This window comes from Orycteropus afer, unplaced genomic scaffold (genome assembly GCF_000298275.1).
Source record: "Orycteropus afer afer isolate SDZICR_OR568_19922 unplaced genomic scaffold, OryAfe1.0 scaffold00145, whole genome shotgun sequence".
Taxonomy (NCBI): Eukaryota; Metazoa; Chordata; class Mammalia; order Tubulidentata; family Orycteropodidae; genus Orycteropus; species Orycteropus afer.
In genome coordinates this window covers 5525474-5552834 of record NW_006921732.1, presented here as the reverse complement: position 1 = coordinate 5552834, position 27361 = coordinate 5525474, and the positions used below count along the sequence as shown (strand labels likewise).

The 27361-nt window shown below is 52.2% G+C and overlaps 1 protein-coding gene across 1 annotated transcript; it reads right to left on the bottom strand.

Annotated features, from left to right (window-relative positions):
- Positions 1-68: 68 nt before the first annotated feature.
- PODN (podocan) lies at positions 69-22652 on the bottom strand. Its single transcript, XM_007945961.1, is given in 12 exon segments — positions 69-252; positions 1453-1601; positions 5232-5889; positions 6455-6570; positions 6850-7006; positions 8207-8316; positions 10174-10238; positions 11728-11821; positions 13120-13475; positions 21422-21431; positions 22556-22612; positions 22614-22652. Coding segments are annotated over 12 exon segments (1995 nt in total).
- Between the last annotated feature and the right edge of the window lie 4709 nt (positions 22653-27361).

The window sequence follows — 27361 nt, the reverse complement described above, 5'->3', positions numbered from 1 at the left end:
GGAGGAATAGCCAGAAAGATCCCCCTACACTGATCACCCACCTGGGTCAGATCCATTTCACCTTGTCACTATCTCGCTTCATCTTCCTCCTCTTCCTCCTCCTCTTCCTCTTCCTCCTCTTCCTCCTTCAAGCGGCCACGGTCCTTGGAAACGTCACCAAATTCAAAGTTGCCTTCAATGTCCAAGACCTGCAGGTGCTTCAGCCTCCGGAAGGCGCTTTCCACCACAGAGCCCACGGCCAGCTTGTTGAACCTGTGTGACGTCCACGTGTGGGTCACTGATAGGAGGCAGACCCTCAGAGTCCCCACTCTACCACCTCAGAAGGTAAAAGGGGAGGGAAGAGGGGGTAGCAAGTGCAATAGGCTGGAGTCTGGAAAGTAAGGTGCATCATGGTGAGTGCCAGCTCTTTGGAGTACAACAACTCTGGGCGGGGGACAGCAGCCTGCACTGGCTGGTCCTGCTCCAGCTGACATTCCCATTAGTAAGCGGGACAGCCTCCCTCTGCCTACCATCTGGCATTAACCCCAAGGTCTGGGACTCCAGGCTGGGCAGCTGGAGGGTTACCTCAGTGCTGGTGCAGGGTGCCACAGGCCAGGCTGGGGACACACTCTGGGCGTGGGGAGGCACCTCAGTTCCCCTGCAGGAGCCTGAGGCACAGGACCCACCCACTCCACCTCAACAGCACCAGTCTGTTCTGTCGACCCTCCTCCCTGGTCTGGCTTTGATCCTTTCAAAGCAGACAAGAGTAAGGGGGTATTGAAAGGACTCAAATTGACTCTGCTGCATAGAAGCTGCTCAGGGAGACTGGGTCCCCAAAATCATTCTAAACCTCTGTCCCCAGGGCCCAGCACCAGGCTGGCATTAGCTGTCCTGGGTCTGAGACCCAGGTCCAACCCAGCTGGCCAAGGACATTACCAATCACCTGCACTCTCTGGGGCTAAGCTTTCCCAGCTATAAATTGGGAAGATACTCTCTAGAGTCTCTTCATGCCACAGTATCATCAATGATCCTCATATGCACCACTTTTTAAGGTTTACAAAGCCTTTTAGAGGCCTTTGAACCTCACCAGGCCTGGCCAGCACTGCCTCCACCCCTGAGTTGTTATTTGGTGCTGCTGAGTCAAGTCCAACTCTATAGGGTTTGCAAGGCTGTGACCATCAAGCCTGTCTTCTGAGGTGCCTCTGGGTGAGTTTGAACACCAGCTTTTTGGTTGGCAGTTGAATGCTTAGCCATTTGTGCCACCAGGGCTCCTTCCACCCTTAAGAGCCGAGAAAATGGAGGCTCAGTGTGGTCTGTGCCGTATCTAGGTTCACACACCCAGTCGACAGTGAAGTCAGGCTTTAAACACTAGCCTGTACAATCAGATCTTCCCAGCACCTTGACTGTTCCACTGGAGCCAGGCCCCCAGCCTAGGAGGTGTGTGTAAGGCCACAGGGTGGGGGGACCTCCTACCTGAGAAAGATCCCTTTGAGGTTGGGTGTGGAGTCAAAGGCATTGGCAGGTACGGAGCTAATCTTGTTGTTCTGCAGGTACAGGTACTCGAGTGACTCAGGGAGCCCCTCAGGGATCTCTGTGAGTTGATTCCCAGCGACGTCCAGCAGCTGTAGGGGTGACCAGGGGGCCGGGGAGTCAGGGACTCCCACCTGTGCAAAGCACTTGACAGCTTGCAAAGCTCCCAACAACCCCTAGACTATCTAAATCTCAGGATGACTCTGTGAGGAGGGGTCTATAAGTATCTTCATTTTCCAGATGGTGAAATAGGTTCAGAGAGGTTAAGTGATTTGTCCAAGGTCACAGAGCCTATAAAAGACTGGCACCCAGTGCATGTGACTCTAAACTCTTGCTCCTAATTGCCATGTGTCCTATACAGCCTCTCTTGCCTTTGGACATAAATTTACACCCATGATGTTTGGATGTTTTGCCTCCATAACACATCTGTTACCTCCATCAGACTAAAGACCCCAGATGGGCAGAGACCAGGGATTCTCCAGACTTTGACTTTCACCCTACTGGCCCTGAATGAGGGTAGGGGTGGGAGGACCACATGGGTGGGGCTGCTTACAGAAGGAACTCAGGGTCATGTAGGCAGAGACCAGAGTGGGGTGCTAGGGGCCGGGCAGTGAGGGTGTGAGTTCGCAGTGACCCTGTCATGGCAACCAGGACCCAGGATGGTCAGTCCCACAGTTACCACATGCTTAGCACCCAGGAGTCAGGTGGTCAGGGAAATGGGGATGAGATTCCAGGGAGCAGAAAAAACGCTGCAATAGGCAGGACACCTGGACAGTGCATCAAGCTGCCAACTTCATGGCCCCTCCAGCTGTCCATACCCACTACCACCACACACACACACACACACACACACACACACACACATACACACACTCACATACACAAACACCCCTGTGTGGCCACAGGGCAGGCTCCATGCTCTCTAAGTCTCCTTCCTCACCCTGACAGTCTGGGTTCAGGGTCAGAGAAAGGGCCCATGAACCCAGAGAGTCTGTTGGTTTGGTGTCAGAATCCAAGGGGAGCTCAGGGTTCACCTTCCCTGGGAAGGTCCCTTGTCATCTCCCCTTTCCAGCAGGGCCCCTGCTTCCCATTGTGTTCACATAGCACTTGTGCCCTCTATGTTAGCACTTCAACATTCATTCCAAACATTGTAGTGCCCATGAGTGGGCTTAGGGGCCATGGGAGTCACTGAGACATGCCTCTACCCTCAGAAAGCCAGACTACTGGGGGAGATAGATCTGCCCATGACAAGCTGATGAGGAAGCCTGGGATGGGGGAACCCCAGCCTGAGAGGGAGGGAAAGCTTCCCAGGAGAGGAGACACCTAAATAGAAGGCAGCAAGAGCAGGTGGGGGCTAGGAGCAGGGGCATCTGTAGAAAGATCCAGCAGTGTGATCCAGCACTCCTTCACCTCATCCCCGACCAGCTCACCCAAGCCCAGGCAGGCAGTTAACCCATCACCACCATTGAGGGGAAGGGGATCCCCAGAGGAGGACACTGAGCTGAGTCCTAAGTCTAAGCTCCAGGAGGGGAGTGACTTTTCTTGTTCCTACTGAGTCCCCAGTTCTAGAGTTGTGTCCAGCACAAGGTGGGGGCTCAGTACAGATGTGTGGAATGAATGAATGAGTAGGCATCAGCAGTGAAGAAAGAGGGAGAGATGTTTCCAGCAGAGGGGCCAGAATGTACAAAGCCCAGTGTGTGGGAAACTGTATGAAGCTTGCTTGGTGGATGGAGGGGGCAGAGTTGAAGGCATGGCAAGGACTCTGGCCTGTGTCCTAAAGACAGTGGGGAGCCATGAAGGGTTTGGTGCAGTAGCCTGAGATGGACACATACTTTTTAAAATAGTTCTGACTGTACAGGGAGTGCAGGAGTGGAGAGCTCCTAGGAGTGGGAAGTTGCTAGGAAGCTGAGGTCCAGACAAGAAATGAGAGTAGCCAAGCCTCAGGTGCAGGCAGCAGGGATGGAGAGAAGCGGACAATTGAGAGATGCGATGGTAGAGGTGACAGGGTTTGGTAATGATGGACTGTTGGGGGAGGGTAATGGTACGGGAAAGAGGAGACTTGGAGGACAGCTCTCAGGTTTCCTGTGGGCACCTGGGTGGATATCTCCTCCTTCAATGCAGCAGGAGGAGCAGATGTGGAGGAGAAGACAATGGGGTTTGGGGCCCCTTGAGAATGGGCAGGAGCTCCTGGGTATAAATGTAGTAGGCTGCTAACTGACAGGTTGGAAGTTTGAGTCCACCCAAAGGTGCTTCAGAAGAAAGGCCTGGTGATCTACTTTCAAAAAATCAGCTATTTATGGAGCACAGTTCTACTGTGACACACATGGGTTGAGTTGATTCAATGGCAACTGGTTTACTGGAGAATGGTGAGAATGGTAGAGGTGATTGGACACTGCTGTCTGGCATTCAGTAGGGAGATCTGAGTGAGTGAATGAGGCTAAGCCTACTGCTCCTGCAGGAATGGGCTCCAGCCTTAAAACTATGATCTTCCTCCCCACCCCTTTGCCTCCCTCCCCTGCAGGTGACATTCCAGTCCTGCCAGCTCCCCCTTCCATGCATTCATTCAATCATCCCTCCAGCAAAGCTTTCACTTTGAGCCTACCATGCGGAGGGTGCTGGGTCCAACAGTGAATACACTACAACCACTACCATTAGCAGGAGGGGCAGACAACAAACCAATAGATGACCTAACGCCCAGGAAGGATGAAAATAAAACAAAGCAGAGGAAGGTGATGGGGTGGTGAGGGAAGGTGGCCCCAAGGAAATGACATTTGAGCAGAGCCCCATGAAGGAGGGAGAAGCAAGAGCCTTGAGGACAGCTGGGGGAAGAGGGGACAGTCATGCAGAGGTCCTGAGTCAACCATGCCCTGGGAGCCTCTTACCATGGGTCTGCTGGTGAAAGCTGGGCACTGGGGCTACTGTAGGGCAGGAGAGGGGGGGGGGCAAGTCAGCTACCACCAGGAGAGGGTCCTCATACCTCTATCCCTGATCTGCAGCACCTTGGCCCTCCCTCCCAGGTTTCTCTAGTGAAAGGATCCAGATTGATTGAGTTGGGTGGTTTCACTTTTAACCATCAGTCTGCACCTGAGGCTTGGCTAGGTTCATATGCCTGGACATCCTTGCCCGACTCTGACCATGGCCACCATAGCGATATGCTCTGACCATACCCAGAATGCCTGGAATAGAATCCTCACTTCTCTCTAGTCTTCTGCAGGCTGTGAGGTTGGCCCAGCCACATGGCCTTCTCCAAGCTTCCATTCCTGCACCTGCAGGTGGGTGAGCTTCACATCCCTGTGCCACCTGAACTGTGTCATACACCCATCCCCAATCCTCTTGAACCATGGCCCATCACCTCCACCTTTGCCCTCCAGTCCTCCTTACACCTATTCCTGCAGGCGGTGAACTCAGCCTGGCCATCTTGGCTGTACTCTGCCCATAGCCCTCTCCTATCAGGCCTTTCACCTTTGTATCTGAGGGAGTCTGGGCTGACCCAGACAATGCCAGCCATATCCCCTATATCGTTTGGCATCCTCCTACCCTGAGAAGCCCTAGTTCTCAGCCGGTACTTACAGGTCCTTGAGCTCAGCCTGACCATACCAGTGGAACTCTCCTCATGACCCAGCCCTCTGGCCCACCTCTCTCCCAGCATATGGGTGGGCTCGGGGCAGCCATAGCAGTAGTACCCAGCAGCCACACGGCCCACTCCTCTCCCCTCCCCATACCTGCAGGCCAGTGAGGTCTGCCCAAGCACGCGGGTTCAAGGCCCGGCTGCGCAGCCGGTTTCCGGTGAGGTAGAGCTCACACAGCTTGGCCATGCCGGCCAGCGACCCTCGCGCCAGGGCGACCAGCTCATTGCGCTTGACCTTCAGCACTTGCACATTGCGGGGCAGGCCCGGCGGCAGCGTTTGCAGCCGGTTCCCAGACAGGTCTAGAGAGCGCAGGAGACGCAGCTTGCGGAAGGCGTCACGATGCACTTGCGGGCTGGTGATGCGGTTGTAGCTGAGGTTGAGCTCCTCCAGGAAGTAGGTGGTGGCGAAATCGTTGCGGCCGATACCCGTGATCTGGTTGTGCAAGATCATGAGGGTGCGCACGCGGCGGGGCAGGCTGCTGGGCACGCGCTCCAGCGCGTTGTTGTACAGGTGCACCGTGTGCAGCTTCTTGAGGCCCTGGAAGGCCAGCGGGTGTATGCCGTGCGCCTGCAGCCGGTTGCTGTGCAGCAGCAGGTACTCAAGGCTGCGGATGGGGGTCAGCACGTCCGCGTCCACTCTTCGGATGGCGTTCTTCTCGAGGTGCAGCAGCACCAGACTGCGTGGCAGCCCCGCTGGGACGCGCGACAGGTTGTTGCTGGACAGATCCAGATACTCTAGGCTGGAGAGCTTCCTGGGGGAGGGAGGGAATTAGAATGATTGGCAGGAACTCACATTGCACCTGTTTCCACCCTTGTTCCCAATAGACGTCCTATGGAAACTGCCTTAATTCATCCCAGCTCTGCCATTCACCGACTGGGGGTCCTCTTTGAACCTCAGTCTTATCATTTGGTGATAATCATAAGACTGATATATTGATTTTGGATGATTCTAACAGTTTTTGGCACATAGGAGTTTTTTTGAAGACCAATTGTTTAAGACTGTCCCTGGATCCTTTCAAATAAAAATGTATTTGTTATCAACAAGAAAGCTTGACAATGTATTTTGTACCAGGAGGCTGGTTTCTGCAAATGCTTCCTTGCTGTGTTGGAAACCTGACAGGTTGTACCTATCAGCATCACCTGTACTTGGGGACAAAAATGTCAACCAAAGCACAGTCCTCAGAGTTCTTTCTCCAGGGAAATTTGCTAGAGGAAGGTGGGTGAGGATATGTGTGAAGGCCTGGCTGGGGGATGGTCTGGGAGGAGCTTCCTGGGGTGCAGCAGTCAGACTGCAGGCTTGGTGGGGTGCAGGCTCACCAGAAGGTCTCATTATCCAGGCCCTCATCAGTCAGGTAGTTGTTCTGCAGGTACAGCTCACGCAGGTTGCTAAGCTCACTGAAGGCACCTGGTGGGATCTTCTCTAGCTTGTTGTTCTGCAGGGTGGGGAAGGAGCTTGAGGGAGAGCTGAGGGCAAGGGCAGGCCTCAGGATAAGGAGGGGGGTCTGGAGGAGCTCAGGGAGGGTGCCCAGGCCTGGAGCATATTGAATGTGGTGTTGGTGGCCCCACACATAACCCACACTGAAGGCCAGGGCCCAGGCTTTGCCTGCTTCTCCCCTAGTGGACTCTTCCCTCTGGTGTGTGCCCACGTGGGCCTGGGCTCTTCCCCCACTGCAGATCCCTGGCCGTGGGGGTCTTCTCTTTTCCCTCCCCACCTTGAGGTGCAGCTTGTAGAGGGCAGGCGGCAGGTGTTTGGGCACGTGGCGCAGGAAGTTGCTGGATAGGATGAGGATCTCGACATTGCTGGAGCCATTAAACATGTTGTCTGGCAGCCCGGCATCCGCCAGCTTGTTGTTGTGCAGGTACACGGACCTGGGGAAGAGGCACAGGCTCTCATCCCCATCCGGGCTTCACCCAGCTCTACGCCAGTTCACCTGGTGAGCCTCCAAACCCTTGCTCAGGCCAGTGCATAGAGTGCCTTCCTCAGCCCATGCAAGCCCTAAAGTGCAGGGTTAGAAGAGCCTCAGACCCCTCCCTAGCAGAAGGAACCAAGGACTAGAAGCAGTGACCCACCAGAGGCCCCCCAGCAAGTTAATGGAAGAAATAGGACTCAGATTCCCTAACCCCCAGTCTGTCCTCTTCCACACCCTCCAGTTCTCTCCCCTGCCTATCCCAGCCATGAAGTCCTTGCCTCTTTCTCAGCTCTGTCAACCCCACACAGCCTGGTTCTGAGTTCTGTGGGACTTCCTAAGGACGAGGCCTGTCTCTACCCACCTCTGTGTCCCCCATGCCCAGCAAAGAGCCTGGGCTAGAGAGAGTGACCCCTCATTCACTCAACAAATATATAGAGACCATTTTGTACCAGGACTGTTCTAGACTCAGGACATAGCAGTGGACACACCAGCAAGACACCCACCCACCTGGAGCTGACCTATTAGAAAGAGAAAATCCAAGGAAGAAGACAAACATATAAAAGATACAGCTCACTCTTGCTGTGTGGCCCCTCTTGGACCTCAGCCTTCTCAACTGTGGGATGAGGACACGCACAGTGACCCTGGCTCTTTGGGGGATGGAGGGAGTTGAGTGAAATGATAGATTTAGGGACAGAAGCAGCACCGGGTTATACAAGCGTTCCAGGAGAGAGACTCTGCAGCAGAGTTTTGGTGGCCCACCGAGGGCCACGCTGCCCTGCTCACACACCTGTGCTACAGGGCGCTCACTCCCCACAAGGCAGTTTCCAGGGATAGGCAGTTCTGTCGGATCTTCCTACCCCTAGGGGTTGGAAAAAAGGGAAACTCCCTGCCAGATCCCCACAATTTCTGTAGGTAACAGCCTCTGTCCTCATCTCCTGGACCAATTCCTCATCACACTCAGGTCTTAGTTCAGGAAGCTCAGGGAGCCTTCTAGGTTTCCCTCCACCAGAGCCCTGAGCACAGGGACGTCTCTCACTACACAGCAAGCCCCTCCTCCAGGGCCTGTCTGCGTCCTCTTCATGCCTAACACAGAATGGGCAACTTCCGCCATGGCACCTCCCCCAGGCTAAGCCCAGGGCCACCCCCTTTAACCTCTGACCTCAAGTTTGGCTTCTGGCCAAAGGTGAGCCCGTAGATTTTGGTGAGATAGTTGGCAGCAAAGTCCACACTGATCAGAGTGTTGGGCAGGAATCGGGGTGCCAAGGTCAGCTGGAAAGGGAAGAGTCAGAAGGACAAATGTAGGGGCAGAGGGGGACTTGGGTGCCACAGGCTGCCTGATGCTCATCTGGGCCCTTTGATTTGTTTCCTCCCTGCACCTGGGGCCATCTCTCCTGTTTCGCTGATGAAACAAGAACAAAACCTGATGGCTCTCACAGTCTTTGACTTGGCATTCAAAGCCCTCTGAGGCCTCTCCCCTGCTCCTGTGTGTCCTCTTGGTCTCTTCCCTCATTGCTCCCCTACACTGACCCTTCTGTCCAGTCACAGTGAGCCATCCACACATCCCCAAGCACATCCCACAACGTCTACTCATCATCCATTCAACATTCATCACTGAGTGCTACAACATGCCAGGCACGGGTCCAGCTACTGAATATAGTCCGGGCAACAAGGCAGAGAAGTTCCTGCCTCCCCCGCAGCTTACATCTTGGTGGAGAAGACAATGCACAAAGAATAAAAGGATCGACAGTGATAACTGTTGTGCAGAGAATTAAAACAGGCTGAACACAGAGAATGACTGGGTTGGGTGGTCAGGGAGGTGATGTTTAAGCCATCATGGCACCATTAATGGCAGGAAGAAGACGCCAAACAAAGGTCAGAGGGAAGTGCATCCAAGGTAGCAGGAGAACAAGCGCACAGCCCCCCAGCATAGGTAAGTCTGGGGAGTCGGGGGTGGCTGGAGCCAAGTGCGAAGGAGGGAAGAGAGGAGAAGAGTTAAGAGAGTCAGGTGGGGCCAGATGCCACAGGGCCTCATGGGTCATGGATAGAAGCATAGATTTCACTCTGAATGGCAGGGGAAGCCACTGGAGGGAAGGACAGAAGGTAGGAGAAGGAGGGACTAATTTTGGAATGGTCATTCAGAACCCCTGGGTGGTACAAATACATGCTTAATAGTCTGAGCTACTTGAGCAAAAGGATAGCAGGTCAAGTCCACCCAGAGGCTCCTCAGGAAAAAGGGCTGGTGACATGCTTCTGAATAATCCGCCCCGAGAACCCTACAGAGCACAGTTCTACCCTGACACACGTCGGGTCAGCGTGAGTCGGAATCGACTCGATGGCAGCTGGTCATGACCAGGAGAGGAGAGACTTGCCGTGGGACTGGAAGGCGGAGAAAAGCACAGAATCCAGAAGCACCCCCAGATTTTTTGCTTGGGCTAGGGGTGCTGCAGGTGGTTGGTGATGCCGTTGACAGAAGGGAGGAGACAGCAGGAGGATTAGGTTTGGGAGCTGTGAGCAGGAATCTGTAGCCCTACCTCCACTGGACATCTCAGAAGAGATGTTAAGTAGGCAGGTGGATCTCTGAATTGTAAGTCCTGAGGCATGAGAAGGGCTGAAGATTGACATTTGGACATGGCCTTGATGTAGAGATGGGAGTTCAAGCCCAGGGGAAGGATGGTCGCCTCAAATGAGGCCAGAAGCAGAAGGGGACAAGATGGAGCCCTGTGACATGTCCAATATTTTGAGGTTGAGTGTCTTTGTGCCTTCACTCATGCTGTACACTATATTGTAGTACCCTCTTCCTTGGGGCCACTGGTTAAAACCTGATTACTCTTCATGGCCCTGCTCAATACCATCTCCTCCACGAAGCCCTTCAAGTGCTCCCTCCCCAGCGGAGATGAGCTGTCTCTCCCCTACACTCCTGTGGCCTTGGCCTCTATCTTCATTATTCGACCACACCCTGCTCAGGGCAGGTAAGGGTTCTATGTCTGTCCCTGCAGGGCCGTGTCTGAGCAGCAATGGCAACCCAGCAGCCAGCCCAGAAGAAGCACGGTGAAGTTCATTGAACTCAGCTAAACAGAAGACCAGGGGGACAGGGCAGCACACTCCTGCCCTGCCCGGACCCCTCACCTTGTTATTGGCCAGGTACAGGTAATTGAGGTTGGTCAGGTGCTCAAACGCCTCCTCCGGGAGCCCTTCAAAGGACAGGCATCAGTCAGAGCCCTGGATGAAGGAGACGCTACAGGGGAGCACGCCGGGCACCAGACACCCTCCCCTTTGCCCACCCCCTTGCCAGGACTGGGAGCTGTCTCCCTGAGGCTTTTGTCCAATCCCTTCCGCATTAGTTCCAACAGGCCTGCCTAGCCCAATTTTCTTTCCCTTTTCCCTGTGGGCCAAAGCTCAGAGGTAGAGGCAGTAAGTGTTTGTTGAGTGACTGCCTGACGTTCCATCCTGCTCAAGGTAGCCCAAGTTGAGGCTGGATTCCAGGAAGGTCAAGGCACAGGGCAGGGGACCCAGCCAAACCCTTCCTTAACAGGAAGTAGCACTTCCCGCTGGGGAAGTCGGAGCTTCCTACTCAGCCCCACAGGCAGGTGGGGTTGAGCTTCTGGCCGTGAGCTTGCTGGACACCTGGAATGCCCCTGTCCCACCCAGCAGATGTCGTGTCAGGACCCAGCTGTGGCTGGGAGCTCAGCCAGGTTGGCCCTCCTCCAGCTTGGAGGTCAGCCTCTGACACTCAGTTCCTGGCTCCAAGACCCTCAGATACTGGGCCTCACCCAAGTATCTAACAAGAGGGAACAGTTATATAAACCGTGGAGCATCCTCTCTACGGACACCCTGCTGCCCTGTGTAAAATGATAGTTATGGAGAGTTTTTAGCAATATGAGAAACACTGAGGTGAAACAAAGCAGGTTATCATACTTATAGTACGCATTCAGCTATGTATTGTCAAACACAAAGGAAAAGAAACTGGATTGGATTGTGGATGACTGCACAGCTGCATAGATTTATAAAATCAATTCATACCTTTACACTGGATATATTTTGTGGTATATAAATAAGATTTTGATAAAGCTGTTTTGTTGTTGTTGTTTTAAATGGAAGAAGATGAAGGATACCACAATGTCAGTAGTAATTAACTCCAAGTGGTAGAATTATGAGTGATTTTTTTTTTTCTTTTTTACAATGTTCCCTCCTCTCCCCTCTTACCCCTGGTAATCAACAAAGAAAGCTTCCTTCCAATTATGAGTGATTTTTTTCTTTCTATTTTCTTTTCTACATTTCCAAATTTTCTATCATACTACTATAACATTTTTATCAGAAAAATAAACTTAGGAAACTTCAAGGACTCTGCAATTCTTTGGTCCTAAAGGCCTTCTGTGAGTTGACGATTCTATGACAAGGGTCCTGGGATCTACGCTTCGCTGAGGCCTCTCTCCTGACTCAACTCCCAAGTCTCAGGCCTGAGGGACACGTAAGGCAGGGACACCCAGGGGAGGCCTGTAGGCCACCGCAGGAAGCCCCTGTCCTAAGTGGATCCTGTCCTCGCCCAGCCCCCTCCCAGCCCCTGCTCTTCCCCACACCCAGGATCTGCAGGCCAACCTCTACCTGGGGAGACTCAGCTCCACCAGGCCCCTAAGTCCCTCCTTCGGTGTCCCTGTCCCAGGGCTCTGGGTGACGCCTCACCTCGGGAAGTCAGACGGTTGTTCTGGAGGTTCAGAGTCTCCAGCAGGTGCAGCCGAGAGAGCTCCTCGGGGTAGATCTTCTCCAGCTGGTTGTTCTGAGAGTGGTGGTGGGGGGTGTGATGAGGCAGCATCAGCCTGAGGGGTGCCTAGGGCTCGTGCCCCCCAGAGACGCCCACCCTCACCCTGAGGCCAAAGTCCTAGGAGGCAGGCCCTCTGCTGGGCACCACCCCTGGGATTCTCCCCGTGGCAGACAGACCCTGGGTGCCAGCTCTGGCGCTGTAAGCCCATCTCCAGAAGGCCAACACCTTGGTGTCCACAGGCAGAATCCAAACTTGGTGTGCCCACAGCTGATGCTGCTGTCTTCCCTCCAGGCCTGTTTCCTGCTGTGCTGCCACTTGATGACCAGTGTCCCCAGCCTGTCCCCTATGCTCAGGCCAGAAACTACTTTGACTCCCTTTCTCAGTCCTGCTGTCTCAACTCCCCTTGGAAATGTTTATAGCCTGGGTCAGGTACCACCTCCTCCAGAAACCTTCCTGGGTTGGATTGGGCCTGACTTAGAAACCTGTTCTAGGCTCACAGCCCTCTCTGCCTCCTCCTGTCACTTCTGGGTTATAGCTATCTGTTTATGCCTCTGCTCCTTCACAGCCTGTGAGCCCCTCGAAGGCAGGGCATGCATGGCCGAATCCTCCTTAATCCCACCACCCCACACAAGACCAGAGATGTGCAGTAGGTACCCAGGAAATATTTTATGAAGGAATGAACAGCGAAGAGTGCTGTCTTCAACTGGTCCCTTATCTTCATTGGCTACACCAGACTTGGGCTCCCACCACTACCAACCCAGAGCCAATGTTATGTGACCAGGGAGGAACACTGGACCTGATTCTCCTCTGGAAATTGGTATGACTCTCCTCCGGGGCCACTGGGCTGGACACCATGGCTGCACCAGCTCCCACCGTTCCGTTTCACTTCTCGAGGGGGCAAAATCCTGACTCCAGGCCTATTCAGATTCCCAGATCCCCAGCTGGGGAGCATGCTGTCCTCCGTAATCCTAGAATACTCCAGCCAGGGTCCGCTTTGCTTTTATTTTCCCCATCCTGCCTTAGGGTTCAGAGGGTTAGCTGCTGGGTGGGTCTGTGAAACCAAGCAAGTGGTACTATCCCGGTGCTCCAAGGTAGGAAATCAGGAGGGGAGGCCACATGAGTGGAGCCAGGACTCCACGTGCCTGAGCTGCCCCAGCACCCTATATCAGGGGGTGGGGAGCCACGAGTGTAGGGGTCTGGGCAGGCAGGGAGCTATGAATATGAAAACTACTGGGAGAGTAGGACCTGTAAGCGTGAGGTTTGGGTTGGGAGCCATGAGCCCCTGGTGACCATAGGTGTAGTGCCGGCCTCACCTGCAGGGACAGGTGGTTGGTGTGCTCTGGCAGGTCCCCTGGGAACTCGCGCAGGTCAATGCCACCACAGTCCACGACACCCTCCTGGGAGCAGGCGCAGTCACGGGGGCAGTCAACTGTGGCCTGGCCGGGCCCTGGTTCCTCAGGGCTCAGGACCAGCACCGGCCCCTCCATGAACTCGTTCTCCTCGGGGCTCAGGCTGTGAGTGTTGGTTCGGCCTGACGCAGGGGCCCTCACTGCGAGCACTAGTCCCAGCTGCAGTTGCGGGGGCAGCAGCAGCAGGAACAGCAGCGCCCTGCTCTGGGCCATGATGCCTGCAGGAGGGGTTGAGTCAGCCCCACTGGTAGGCACAGGGGCTACAGGGGCTGGTGATCATAAAAGTCATCACGTAGCCCTCCCAGGCACAGGGCAGCACTGGGCTCTGTCCTGGGCACCCTGCTTATATACAGATGGTCTACCCTCTCCCCACTCCCATCAGGGCTGCCCTGGGAGTGGGGTGTGAGGAGACCTGTCCTCAGGCAGGTCTGAAAAAGCTTCCCCAACCCTTGGTAAGCCAGCCTTGAGGAATCTGTACTTCCATTTCACAGAAGGGGAAAATGAGGCCCAAGAAGAGCACTCACTTGAAGGGCCTGGCCTAGCCAGGCAGTTCTGGGAGGCCCTTTCTCTCGTCCAGCAGCCATGGTAGCGGCCAGGAGTTGAGCCAGGTACTGGGGGGCTTCCAGCATTAGCAAGGTTTGTTCCAGCTCTTCAGCTTTCTATTCTAGATCTTTAAGACTTGGTCCCTGCCTCTTATTCAACTCCCCAGCCACTCAACCCATCATACACAACTATTTAATAGTCCATCCCTCCAGGCCTTTCCACATGCTGTTCCTTCTGCCTCAAATGCCCTTCCCCTCTCTTGTGCAATCAGTGCTTCCTTCTGCTCCAACAACCAGCTCCAGTGCTGTGTCCCCTGGGAAGACTCTGAGGTGGCCCAGGGCTCTCCACTACTATGATCCATCAGGGCTTTGTATAAACTGCTCCCTTAGGAATTTTACATAGATATACTCCTTGGAGCAATCAATTGTGGAAGAACAGAAGGTCAGTGTTTGCACAAGGAGATAGCTCAGGGGGTGGGAATGCATGGGAGAGAAGGACACAGGGAAGAGGTAACCACAGGAAGAAAATGGAAAGAGAGCTGTTACATTGTGGAGAACTGAAGTCAACATCATGAAACAAAATGTGTATAAGCTGCTGGGTGGAAAATGAGTTTGTTCTGTAAACTTTCACCCAAATCATAATAAAAATTTCAATAAATGAACAAAGAAATAAACTGCTCCCTTAGCATGCATTGGGCTGTAAATACATCAGTGTGTCTGTCACACAGACCAATGAACAACTCTCTGTGCCTGGGCGTAGGCCCAGCCCAAAGCCTGGCACAAAGGAGACATCGGCAAATGGAGCTGTAGCTGTTGCCAGGACCCTCTGAGACCTGTTCCTGATGTTTGCACCCTCCCCAGAGCTCACATTACTGCTGCCACCTGCAGGACACCACTCCCTAGCATGGTCCCCTGGTGCAGCAGGGAGTGGAAGAGAGATGGTCTCAGGCCCATTGAAGAAGATGCTAGGGGTGCCATATCCCAGCAACCCCATGGCCTTGACTTGGATCAGGGCTGGGTCTCCAAAGTTCTCTTTATAGGGAATCACTTTGGAAGCAGCTCTGGAAAAACTGCCTGTGCTAAGTTGTGATAGAGAGTGGTTCATGTACATTGACTCTGGAGTCCTACAGACCTGAATTCGAGTTCTACTTCTGACACTTATGGGCTGTGACCTTGCTGAGTCTCAGACATACTTCAGACAATATGTCCACATTTACAGCTTCTGCGAGGAGTCAGTAGATAACAGACACCAAGTACCTGGCACCTGTTGGGTGACTAAGAGCTGCAACCACTGCTGCAGTGATTACAGAGAGTAATGCATTTGGTTATGGTAGGTACAGTGGCAAGCAACCAGGCCTCAGGGATGCCCACACCTGAGGTGAGCGATTCAAACATGTGGCTCAGGCTGAGCCTCCCTCCTCACCATCAGAGGTGGACCACAACCTCTAGAATGGTTAGAAGGATCTGCTGAGCCACTGGGCCTGTGAGAGTCTGGTGAACTGGAAGTATGAGGAAGACAACCATATGTGGTTATGAAAGCAGGCTCTGGACCCAGATAGCCAGGTTCGCCATAGTGTCTCTGGCTCTTATCAGCTGTGTGATTCTGGGCAGGTTATGTAACCCAATAAGTCCCAGCTTCTTCACCTGATAATGGGGATGACAACAGATCTATCCTCATGTGGAGACTCAGAAATTAATGGGGTGGAAGCAAGTCCCCCACAAAGCACTCAACAATGAGCACTCAGTCACCAGCAGGCAGACCCCATTTTACCGCGCATCACCTTATCACGTGCCGCAGATACTGCTTTTTTTTTTTTACAAATTGAAGGTTTGTGGCCACTCCATGTCAAGCAGGTCTGTTGGCATCATTTTTCCAACAGCATGTGCTCACTTCATGTCTCTGTGTCACATTTTGGTAATTCTCATAATATTTCAAACTTTTTCATAATGCTATTGCATACTTAACAGACTATAGTATAGCATAAACATAACTTTTACATGCAGTGGGAAATCAAAAAGTTTGTGTGATTTGCCTTATTGTGATATTCACATTATTGCAGTGGTCTGGAACCAAACCTGCAATGTCTCTGAGGTATGTCTGTACTGAGTGTTTAATAAATGCTAGCTCTCCCTACAACCAATCATCAAATATGTGGGGCTTGTGCACATCCTGACTAGTGATGCCCATTAACTGCCTGACCACACCATTGCCCACTCCAGAATTGCCTGTTCCTTTCCCTCCCTTATCTAGATCCTGCTCATGCTTTTCAATCCTATCCCAGTCCCACCTCTTCCCAAAGATTTTCCAGAGGCTTTAACTTCCTAAGGAGTCCTTAAAAAAACAAACCAAACTCACTGCCATTGAGTCGTTTCTGACTCATAGCAACCCCCATTGGGTTCCCCAGGCTGTAAATCTTTACCAAAGTAGATCATCCCATCTTCCTTCTGCAGAGCAACTGGTGGGTTTGAACCACTGAACTTCTGGTTAGCAGCCAAATGCCTTATCCATTACACCACCAGAGCTCCTCAGATGGCACAAAGGTTAAGTGCTGGGCTACTAACTGTAAGGTTGGTGGTTTGAACCTACCTTCCTATGAATTCCTGCTGTCCTGTGGCTGCTGCGGTATTTTAGATGCTGTTTTGCCTCCCTCATTCAGTTAATTCTCTGAGGAAGGCCCCATTTGTGCTCATCCTTGTGCTGGGCATGAGGACACATGTGAGGTGGATAAGGTTCCTGTCCTCAGTCTGTAGGGGCAGCAGACCCACTACCAATAACTACTGCCACTGAGACTGGGTAAGTCCCGAGGCTCACAGAAACTGTGTAAGGGGGCCTGAGGAACAGGAAGATCAGTGGGAAAAGCATGAGGAGAGAGAACAGGGGTTCAGCCTGGCTTGCTTGAGCCTACAAGTCCACAAAGTCTAAACAGACTTGGGCTCTAGCTGCTGGCCTAGCAGATAACCAAGGAGCCCTGCACACATACAGGTCCTGGCTCCAGGGATCCCGCAAGCAGCAGCAAGTGACACACACTGCAGCCTCGTTCTATGTTCGCCCCCACCCTCTGCCCCCACCCTCTGACCAGAATGGGCAATAAAACCCTGGCGAGTCAACAGATCAGCATTCTCTTGGCCACCGCGCTGACTCTGCAGCACCACTCCACTGCAGTGCTGTGTCCCCTGGGAAGGCTGCGGAATGTCCCAGGACTCTCCATTTCTATTTTCCCACCAAAAAGAAAAAACAAACCGTTGCCATTGAAGCAACTCCAACTCATGGTGATCCCATGTGTGACAGAACAGAACCTGCTCTGTAGGTTTTCAATGGTTGATTCTTCAGGAGTAGATCACCAGGCCTTTCTTCCGAAGTACTTCTGGGCAAATTTAAACCGCCAGCCCCTTTTGGTTTGTAGCCCAGCATGTGACTATTTCTGCCACTCTTCCTATAAACTATTTCATATGTGTGCTACCCAGGGCTTTGTATCAACTAGTCCCCAGCATGGGTTGTGAAAATGTGAACATGTCTTTCCCCCATATACATGGGGGCTGTAAGCAACTCTCTGTGTCTGTGTGTAGAACCAGGCGAGAGGCGCCATCAGGGAACAGAGCTAAGGCTGCCTCAGGGCCTCCTGAGGCCCTGGAGCCACCAGGATTAGACTAGAGCAAGCCTCAGCCCCCTCCTTGCCCCCCTGACCTCACTGTAGCCCAGGGCTCTGGGAGGGGGAGTGCGAACACAGGCACCAGATGTAATCAGGGCAGGAGGCCAGGAGGAAGGAGTCAAGGGAAGGGTCTCTGGTCCCCATCTGGCCCACGTACTCACAAGAAAGGCTCTTTTTCTTCTCTCACCCTCCGTTTTATAAAAATCTGTAAACTGCATCTATATTTTAAAAAATCTAACATATAGTAACATTATGAATCATATTGAAAATATTATCATCACCATTTCATAGATCAGGGAGCTGAAGCCCAACGGGATTGGCCAGTGTAACACAGTTGTTAAGCAGCAATGCTGAGCTCCCAGCTCAGGTCTTAGCTACACTGTTATGCTGCCCTTCCCTGGGCCAAGCACGGCTGGGCACTGGAGACCCAGACCAAAGACTCGGGCCTGGCTCCTGCCCTTCAGAAGCTCACAGCTGCCCTGTCCAACATAGTAGCTACACATGTGGCTGCTAGTAATAACTGAGATGTGCTGTGTCGAATGGAATTACAAGGATTTCAAAGACTTAGTACAGAAAAGAGAATTATACTATCTACTAAAATAGCTCATTGATTATTATATTGGTTACATGATATTTTGGGTAACCAGTAACCAGTCACTGCCAAGTTGACTCCAATTCTTGGAGACCTCATGTGTGTCAGAGCAGAACTGTGCCTCACAGGGTTGTCAGTGGCTGTTTTTTCAGAAGGAGCTTGCTAGATCTCTGAGTGGCCTTGAACCTTCAACTTTCTGGTTAGCAGCTGAGTACATTAACTGTCCACTCAAAGACTCAAGTATTTTTGATACATTGGGTTAAATAAATTATTAAAATGAACCTCATCTGTTTTATTTTACCATTTTAAATGTAGCTACTAGAAAATTTTACATTATACATGTGGCTTGCATTGGTGGCTCATACTGTATTTCTATTGGACAGCACTGGTCTAAGCATTACTTGTCAGTATTATAATCGCGGTGTGATCAGATGTGTGATGGGGGAAGCTTAGAGGCCAAAGGAGTCTAGAGGAGGCCTAACTCTGCCTGGGGTCAGAGCAGGCTTCTGAGCTGAACTGGTGTCTGTTCTAGCCACAAAGTATGAATATCAGGCAAAGGGGGAGTGGCACCAGTAGAAAGACAATGTGTGCAAAGGCCTGGCAGTGAGGGTCCAGGCTGTGTCTGGGGAACTCTATGAAGCTCATTAAAGTGTCTGTGGGGCTTGGGGACTGGGAGTAATGGAAGTAAGCAATGGCCACAAGACTGGACAAGGAAGGGGCTTGAAGTCCAAGTTAGGGAGTAAGATCCTTATCTTAGGGAAGATGAGGAGCCATTGAAGAGCAGGAGTGTGACATAGGTTTATGCTATGTAGGATCAGTGGAGCGTGCTCAAAGGCTGGGCAATGCTGCAGGTAAGAGATGATGAACCTGGCCTAAGCTGGATTCAAGGGAGAGGCAGAAGGGTTCAGAGAATGGTGGCCCCAGAGCCACCTCCTCCCTCCTTCCAGCTCGGCCGGCCACCCTCAGGACCTTGAGGTTCTGTCAGCTCTGTGTGACCTTGGTTACATCACTGACCCATCTGAGCCTCACATTTCTCACCTGTTCTCTAAGAATGTTGAACAAGTTAAGCCCCTAATGTACCTTCTGTGTCCCAGTCATGTGGGAGGTATGCAGAGGCTTCTGTAAAGACGATAGTCTTGGAAACCCTACAGGGCAATTCTTCTCTGTCCTATATAGTCACTCTTGTGTTGGAATTCAACACAAAGGCAATGGATTTTGCAATATATGAAGGAGGGAGGTTGTGCTGGGGGCTATCTGCCTCCTAACCTGGGTCCCCCTTCTCCTTCCTTGATCCTGCCTTGATCCCTCACTCAAGCCCTTCGGGCCTCAAGGTTTGGTTCCCTGGAGGAGAGGTAGTAGGTCCACTCCCCTTCTTCAGTAACAGTAACCTCATGTATGTTGCACATGCATGGTGTCAAAATCAGGCTGGGCATGTCACCAACATTATTTAATTCTCATGAGGTAGCTCCCATCTCCATTTCCAAGACTAGGACATCGGGCTCAGAGTAGTGAAGTGATTCATCCAGATTCACACAGCAGTCAGAATTGGAACCCATGTCCTTCCATCTCTGAAGTTCCCCATGTGTAAGCTAAGCTGTCCCTCTCACCCAACGCTCACTGTCCCAAGGATTTAAACTGTTCCTTCTAGGGGGACTTGAAGCTCCCAGAGACCAGGGGCCCGCTTGGTCCTCATCTGGCTGAGTGCTTAACTATGCACCACCAGGGCTCCCCATACATTGCAAAGGAATGGACAAATCCAGTAAAAACTCACTGATTATCTGCTCTGTGCTGGGCTCCGAACGGTTGCATCATATTAACTCTAACAGAAATTCCAAACCTAAGAGTTAGTCTTCCTATTTTGCAAATGAGGAAACTCAAGCACAAAAGAGCTCCCACTGCTGCCCATCCCAGCAAACTCCTATTCCCCTTCAAGGCCCTGCTCAAAATGCCCCTGCTCCAGGAAGCCTTTCCTCCCCCTACGGCTATGTTAGGGATTCCTGTGTTCCCATACCCACCTCTCAGCCCCCTTCATCCTTCAAGGCTCAGCTGAGCTCCTCCCTGACTCCCCAGGCATGGAGTGGGCACTCAGTAAAGGAGTGCTGAATGAATGAATTTGCAAAAGGCAGAGTTGGAAATGATCTACAACATTATCTGGTCCCATTCCCTCAGTTTACAGACTAATGTGTTCAAGGCAAGGAGCTCTGGTGGAACAATGGTTAAAGCATTCAGCTGCCAACCAAAAGGTCAGCAGTTTGAACCCACCAGCCACTCTGTGGGAGAAGATGAGGCAATCTGCTTCCATAAAGATTTACAGCCTTGGAATACCTACCCCTTAGATGCACCCCTTAGAAGCACACCTTAGAACAGTTAACTGTGAAAGATCTGAAGGGCATCATTTGCATAGGGGAAAAGCTAGATAGATAGGAATACATAGCTAAGAAGGACACAACGAAGGGGCAGTCATAGGGAGGAGGTGGGAGAAGAGCTGTTTATTGTTGGGATTGTAATCAGTGCCATGAAACAAAATGTGCATAAAATGTTGAGTGTAAAAGGAATCTGTTTTGTAAATTTGTACACAAGTCACAATTGAAAAAAAAAAAAAAAAGATTTACAGCGTTGGAAACCCTGTAGGGCAGTTCTACTCTGCCTATAGGGTCTCTAAAGGAGTTCTGGTGGTGTAGTGCCTAAGGCATTTGACTGCTAACCAGAAGGTTGATGGTTCAAACCCACCAGCCACTCCACAGAAGCAAGATGGGGCAATCTACTTCTGTAAGGATTTACTGCCTTGGAAACCAAAGGGGGTTGCTATGAGTTGAAATCGACTAGATGGCAATGGGTTATGTTAAAAGCAAGGCCAGGAGAATTTGGGTCTTCTGACACTTGCCCAGAGTCTTGAGCTGGTCTTGGAGGCTGAGGGGGAATTCTCCAAGAAGACAAAGGGGAGGAAAGGCACTTCAAGCAGAGGGAACAGCACCAGCAAAGGCATGGTGATGGTGGTGTGTTTAAGGAAGGGTAGACAGTTCAGGAGGGACGGAGGCTTGGACTGGAGGACCAATTGGCCAATGGCATCAGCCACTTTGCTAAGGTGTTGGTGATAGAGAGCTATCAGGGTTCAAAGAAGGTCATCATCACAGCTGTTCTAGGACTAAAGATGTCACCATTAGTCACCCCCTATCCAACTTGACACAGAAGGAATAAAGCCAGTCCCCATGGAGCTCATGAAAATGGTCATGTGAATCTAACATTCTTAACTTGCACCAAGAGTGGGCCATGGGCTTTTATGAGTAACCTACCTCTGTGTGGTGGGAGCTGGGGGTCTGGCTGGCCCCTCCTACTTCCCCATGGCTTTCCCAGTGTGGAAGGTTTCTGTACAAAGGAAATAGGGACACAATCGCCCAGGGGCTCTCCCGATTCAGATTCACACCAAGGGTGCTTCTTAAAAGAGGCGACACCTGTAGCCAGGGAAGATCACAGCTTCCCCATCTCAGACGCTCAGGTTGCACGGGCCTCGAAAGCCAGTAATTCACTCCAAGAGCTGGGAGCACATCCCTCTGCAGGCAGGGGCAGTCAGCGCCGCTCACACCCAGGTCAGACGGCTCGCCCCTTGCAGCCGCGCCTGCTCCTCTCCCTAAATTCACAGCGCAGCTGCCTTCCGGCCGCAGTCTCAGCCCGAAGTTGCAAGGAGCTCGCTGCCGCCGCCGCCGCGGCCACCTCCTCTTCCACCTGACCGCGCATCAGGTATTCCGACGCTAAGATCTGGTCCCCCTCCCCGAGGCCGGGCTAGTGGTTCAGGGACCTGGAACCTGGGGCTTTTGCTCCAAGAGCAGGAGGGCGCAGGCTTCACTCGCCACCCTCCCATCTCTTCCTTGAAGCTGTTTGTCGAGGCCGGTCGAAGGCAGCTGCGTAGACAGATGGATGGACACACCAGGCCGCCAGCTTAGTGCTACGGCTCAGTGAGCGCTCAGTGTTGGGCTGGGGCGGCACAGCAATCCCTGGAGCCGCGCCGGGAGCAGGTCTGGGCGTCGGACGCGCGGGCTGCGCTTCACCTGCCTGCCTGCGCGCCCTGGGAGCAGATCTCTACCCCTCTCGGGAACCCTGTGTTTATGTTTCTCTGTATGCAAAGACGTCAAATGCTGAACTTGGTGGGAACTCTAAGTTGACGTGGAAAGACGCAGGGCCACTGAGCCTGAGCTCTGCATACAGGGGTCCTTGCCCCTCCCCAGTTCCACCTGCCCCCCGCATTCCCTGTCGCCCCGCCTGAGTCCTTCCACTCCCCCCACCACCACCCACACACACCCGCCCTCAGATTCTTTCCAGATGTGCGCAGCGGAAGGGGCCCGGGGACTGGGACCAGCCTCTGGCCAGAGAAGGAAAGAGGCCCCTACCCGGGCCTCAGTCGCGCAGAGGTCGCACCCCGAGGGGCCATGCTTTCGGTGCAGGGGTCCGAGGGAGGGGGCGAGAGACGGAGGACCCGCCTCGGGCAGCTGCTGGGCGGTCCGCAGAGGTGGGGAAGTCGGAGCTCTTCCCGGCCCTGGGCCCTCCCCGGCCGCCCGCGCCCGGTACCTGCTGCGCCCCGGCGCTGCGCCGCGCCCAGCCTGCCGAACGCGCTCTCCCGAGTCTCGGCTGCGCTCCGCGGACGTGGTCTCCTTCCATTCAAGTCAAGCTTTGCGCTCCGCGACGCAAGTTTTGTTGTGGGTTTTCTCCTCCCCGCCTCTCCCCCGCCTCCGCCCCCCTCCCCCCCGCGTGCATCTACCGGACGCCAGCCTCCTCCGGACACAGGCATAGGGTCCCCACAGGCGCGGGGACTGGGGAGCTGCTCCCTCCTGGCGCTGTACTTGGCCAGGCCCCACTACCCCGGGAGGCCGAGTTGCGGCACCAACCCCTCTCAGCCTGGCTGGACCCACCGCACCACGCCTCCCCCTCTAGGAAACCGGGAAGGCGGAGTGTCTAGTCCACAACGCTTCTAGTTCCCAGGCTTCCGCAATGGAGCCAGACCCGGTTCTTCCTAGTTCCCAGGCTTCCGCAGTGGAACTGGACCCCCTTTAGGCCCCAGCACCTGAAAAGACAGCCCCTTCCACCCAATGCCGCTGAGCTGTTCCCGCCTCATGACAGGATTTTGCAGTCGCTCCAGCCGCGAGTACCTTTCGGTTCACTCTTCCACTCTGGGGTCCTGGGTTATGGCTAATGGGGCCGCCAGCCAAGACCCTGACCGGCCCCTTCCTGGAAAAGTTTCCCCCGCCCCCAAGTTGATTCTGGACCTACAGCCTGAAGAGCCTTGAAGGACGATAAATTGGGGCTGGAGTGGGGTGCATGCCGATCCCGGTCGCAGGGAGACACGGGGGACGACCAGTGAGCCCTCCCGGCACCATATTGCTCCCAGGAGTTGAAAACGTTTCCAAGTAAACTAGCATTAACTACTAGCAGCTGAAGCAACAATGTTTGGCGCCAGGGGCTTCAGCAATGTGGGGTGGAGGGGCTGGGTTTAGATGGTACTTGGCACCTACACTGCATAGCAAACCTTTTCCCCCATACCTGCTACCTCACCTGGCTGCCCTCCTGCTGGAGAGGGAGGAGGAGAAATAAATCATGCCTAGGACCACTTGTCCAACCTAAATTGCTAGGGCTCTGGATGAGTGGCTGATGTAAAGCCACGCGAAGCCTTTCTGTGACTGCTGCTATGCCTGCTGATTGTACCACATGCCCCACGTTACAGGTAAGGGGACACCTTCAGAAAGAATAAGCGATCGACCCATGAATTGATAAAGCTGGAGCAGACTTAGTCTCTTCACAGCCCAAGTTCTTTCTGTGATGGAAACAGGCAGGTAATTGAGCAGGCAAGTGTTGAGCCTGGATTTGAACCCAAGACTGTTTCCATTATACCAGTAACTCAAGAACTTAGCAAGGAGGAGAAGGGGAAATGTTTTGCCTTCTTTGGCCTCAAATTCCAGTTCTCTCTGAGCTCAAACTTACGAGACTTGGTATGATTCACAGGATTGGACAGGGGCCAGCAGAGAAGTATCTGGTCTTCTCCTGAAAATTGAGCCTACATTCAATTGAAGTGAGAAGAACAGGATTCTACTGGCTCAAATTCCCATGAACTAAAGAAAATCTTCTAGAAGGGCTATGGGAACCAGCACATACTAAGTGCCCACTAAGTGCCCAGCACCATGCTAAATCCTTAAATATGTATTTTAATCTCCCAATCCTATAGGAAAGCTACTCTCTGTTAGCTTCAGCTAATAACCGCTGGGGTTAGAGTCTTTCAGACACCACCCAAAGGGCACACAACTCCCTCCCCCACTTTGTGGAATGCCAGGCCAATGTCCACACGTGTTCTGTGGCTGTGAGGGCTGCAGACACGATCTGTAACCACTTGTCTGAAGTATGGATTGGCAGAATCACCTTGAGTGTCTCTAGTGGGAAATATGGAGGCAATCCCAGTGGTGGTGGTTGTCTGCTGTTGAGTAGGTTCTGACTCATTGTGACCCTATATAGAAACTAAAACCACCCCCATAGGGTCTCCTAGGCTGCTGTTTTTATGGGAGCAGCTCACAAGGTCTTTTTGTCCCGTGGAGGGGCTGGTGGGTTTGAACTGACCACCTTTCAGTTAGCAGCCAAACACTTAACCACTGCACCACCAGGGCTCCTGGTAGTGCCTCTAGAAGCAAACAAATCCTTTTCTGAAGGGCTGTACCAACAGCACTGGGTTTGAATGTTTCCTGAATCTACTTGTGCTGCTTCGACTCCTTCACGCTGTACCTCAATCTGAGCTCCACCAGTGTAAACACACGAACACACCATGGAGCAATAGAGTATGGTGTCATGTACAAGCTTTGGCCTTCGATCTGGATTCAAATCCCAGCTTGGGTTCAAATGAAGATAAAAGTAGTACCTGTGCCTTATAGGCTTATAGGAGCTCTGGTGGTGTAGCGCCTAAGACATTTGACTGCTAACCAGAAGGTTGGTGGCTCAAACCCACCAACTACTCCATACAAGGAAGACTGGGCAATCTACTTCAATAAGGATTTACCACCTTGGAAACCCAAAGGAGGTCACCATGAGAAGGAATCAACTCAACGGCAGTGACTTTGGCTTGGTTTTGTTATGCCTTACATAAGGAGCCCTGGTGGTGCAGTGGTTAAGCACGTGGCTGCTAACCAAAAGCGGGAGTTAGAATCCATTAGCTGCTCTGTGGGAGAAAGAGAGCATTCTGCGTCTGTCAAGATTTACACTCTTGGAAACCCTATGGGGCAGGTCTACTCTGTCCTGTAGGGTCCCTCTTTATGAGTTGGGATCAACTTGACGGCAATGATATATATATATATATATTTAATGCCTTACACAATGCCTGAATTAAATACACTAACAGGAGGATTCTGCACAGTGCCTGTCAAATGGTGTGTGCTCAATAGATCACTGAGACCTCCTAAACATTCAGGACACATGACGAAAATAGAAATGACAAGTGGCAAAAATTAAATAGAAACCTCTGTGCTGTTTTGGGCCAGTGTTTTCTAATTCAGAACAATAAGAAAAAAAAAAAACTCAACAAAGGGAAGGGATGAAGACATACACAGGGCCAGACAGCTAGGAATGAAGGATAAGAAGGCTCTGAAGGGGGTTCTGTTAATGGGGAAGGGGATATAAGGAACAACACACTGTTGTTACACTTTGTCATCAAAGAAGAAAATAATTAAATTTCTCCCACCTTGAGCTTAAGACCTTTCCTTACACCTGAATTTTATAAATCTTGAACAAGGTCCTGTTACTAAGTAGCCAGAGTCCCAAATACTGAACTATGGTAGCAGCTTGACATTCTGGGTATTAAGGAATCAAATCACATGATGTTATTTTGTGTATATGGACTCCATCTGAAGGATTCTCACCAAGGTAAGACTCATGGAGGAACACGCTGCACATGATGGAAATCACAGGCCACATCAAGCTACACGAAAGGATTTTCTGGGCTCCATCCCACACAAACTATGATCGGGCTTTTCTTGTTGCATTACTATATTTTTCATCTTTTTGCCCCATTGGCTTGTAAACTCTCTGGGGCAAGAACCTCAGCACATGCTCTGTAAAGCCCTTCTCTGTTGTTAGGTGCCGTCAAGTTGGTTCCGACTCACAGTGACACCATGTACCACACCACCATGTACCACACCACAGAATGAAACACTGCCAATCCTGCACCCTCCTCACAATCACTGCCATGCTTGATCCCATTGTTGGAGCCATTGTGTCAACCCACCTCGTTGAGTCTTCCTTTTTTTTGGTGACACTCAACCTTACCAAGCATGATGTCCTTCTTGAGGGACTGGTCTCTCTGATAGCATGTCCAAAGTACATGAGATGAAGTCTCGCCATCCTCACTTCTGAAGAGCATTCTGGCTGTACTTCTCACAAGACAGACTTGTTCATTCTTCTGGTGGGCCATAGTAAAAGTTCCTTTCCAGCTCTAAAATGACACTGCTGGTAGTCAGAATGGACTCTCTAAAGATGTCCACGCCTTACTCCCTAGAGTGTGTGAATATATTACGCTCCAGGGCAAAAGGGACTTTGCAGTTGTTGTTAGGTGCCGCCAAGTCACTTCTGACACATGGCAACCTTATGAACAACAGAAGGAAACGGTGCCTGGTCCTGTCCCAGCCTCACAGTGTTTGCTACACTTGAGTCCATCGTTGCAGCCACTGTGTCGATCCCTTTTCCCCTGACCCTTTACCAAGCATGATATCCTTCTCCAGTGCTTGGTCCATGCTGATAACATAACCAAAGAGAGATGAAGTCTGACCATTCTTGCTTCTGAGGAGCATTCTGATTGATAACGGAGATCATTCTGGATTTTCTGGGTGGGCCTAATCTATTCACGTGAGCCCTTAAAAGCAAGCTCTCTTGCTATGGCTGGAAGCAGGAGAGATGAGGCAGAAGGGGAGGTCGGAGAGACCTGACCTCTGACAAAGAAGAAAGGACTGAACTTGCTGTCACAGGCCTCGAGAATGAAGGGGGCCATGAAGCAGAGAATGCCCCCAGGAAACAGAATGCCACAAGGTCACCAGCAAGAACATGGGGACTTCAGTCCTGCACTAGCACGGAGCTGAATTCTGCCAACATCCTGAATGAGGCTGGAAGTATATGCTCTCCCAGAGCCTCAGGTAAGAGCCTAGGCCAGCCAACACTTTCATTTCAGTCTTGAGACCTAGAGCAGAGGAACCAGCTGAACCAAGCCAGACTCCTGACTACAGAGCTGTGTTAAGCCATTGAGTATATGGTAATATATCATGCAGCACAGGAAATTAGCACATACATTAGTAACTAAAACTGGTGTAAGTACTTTTCCATAAACTTTATCACTTAACCTTCAC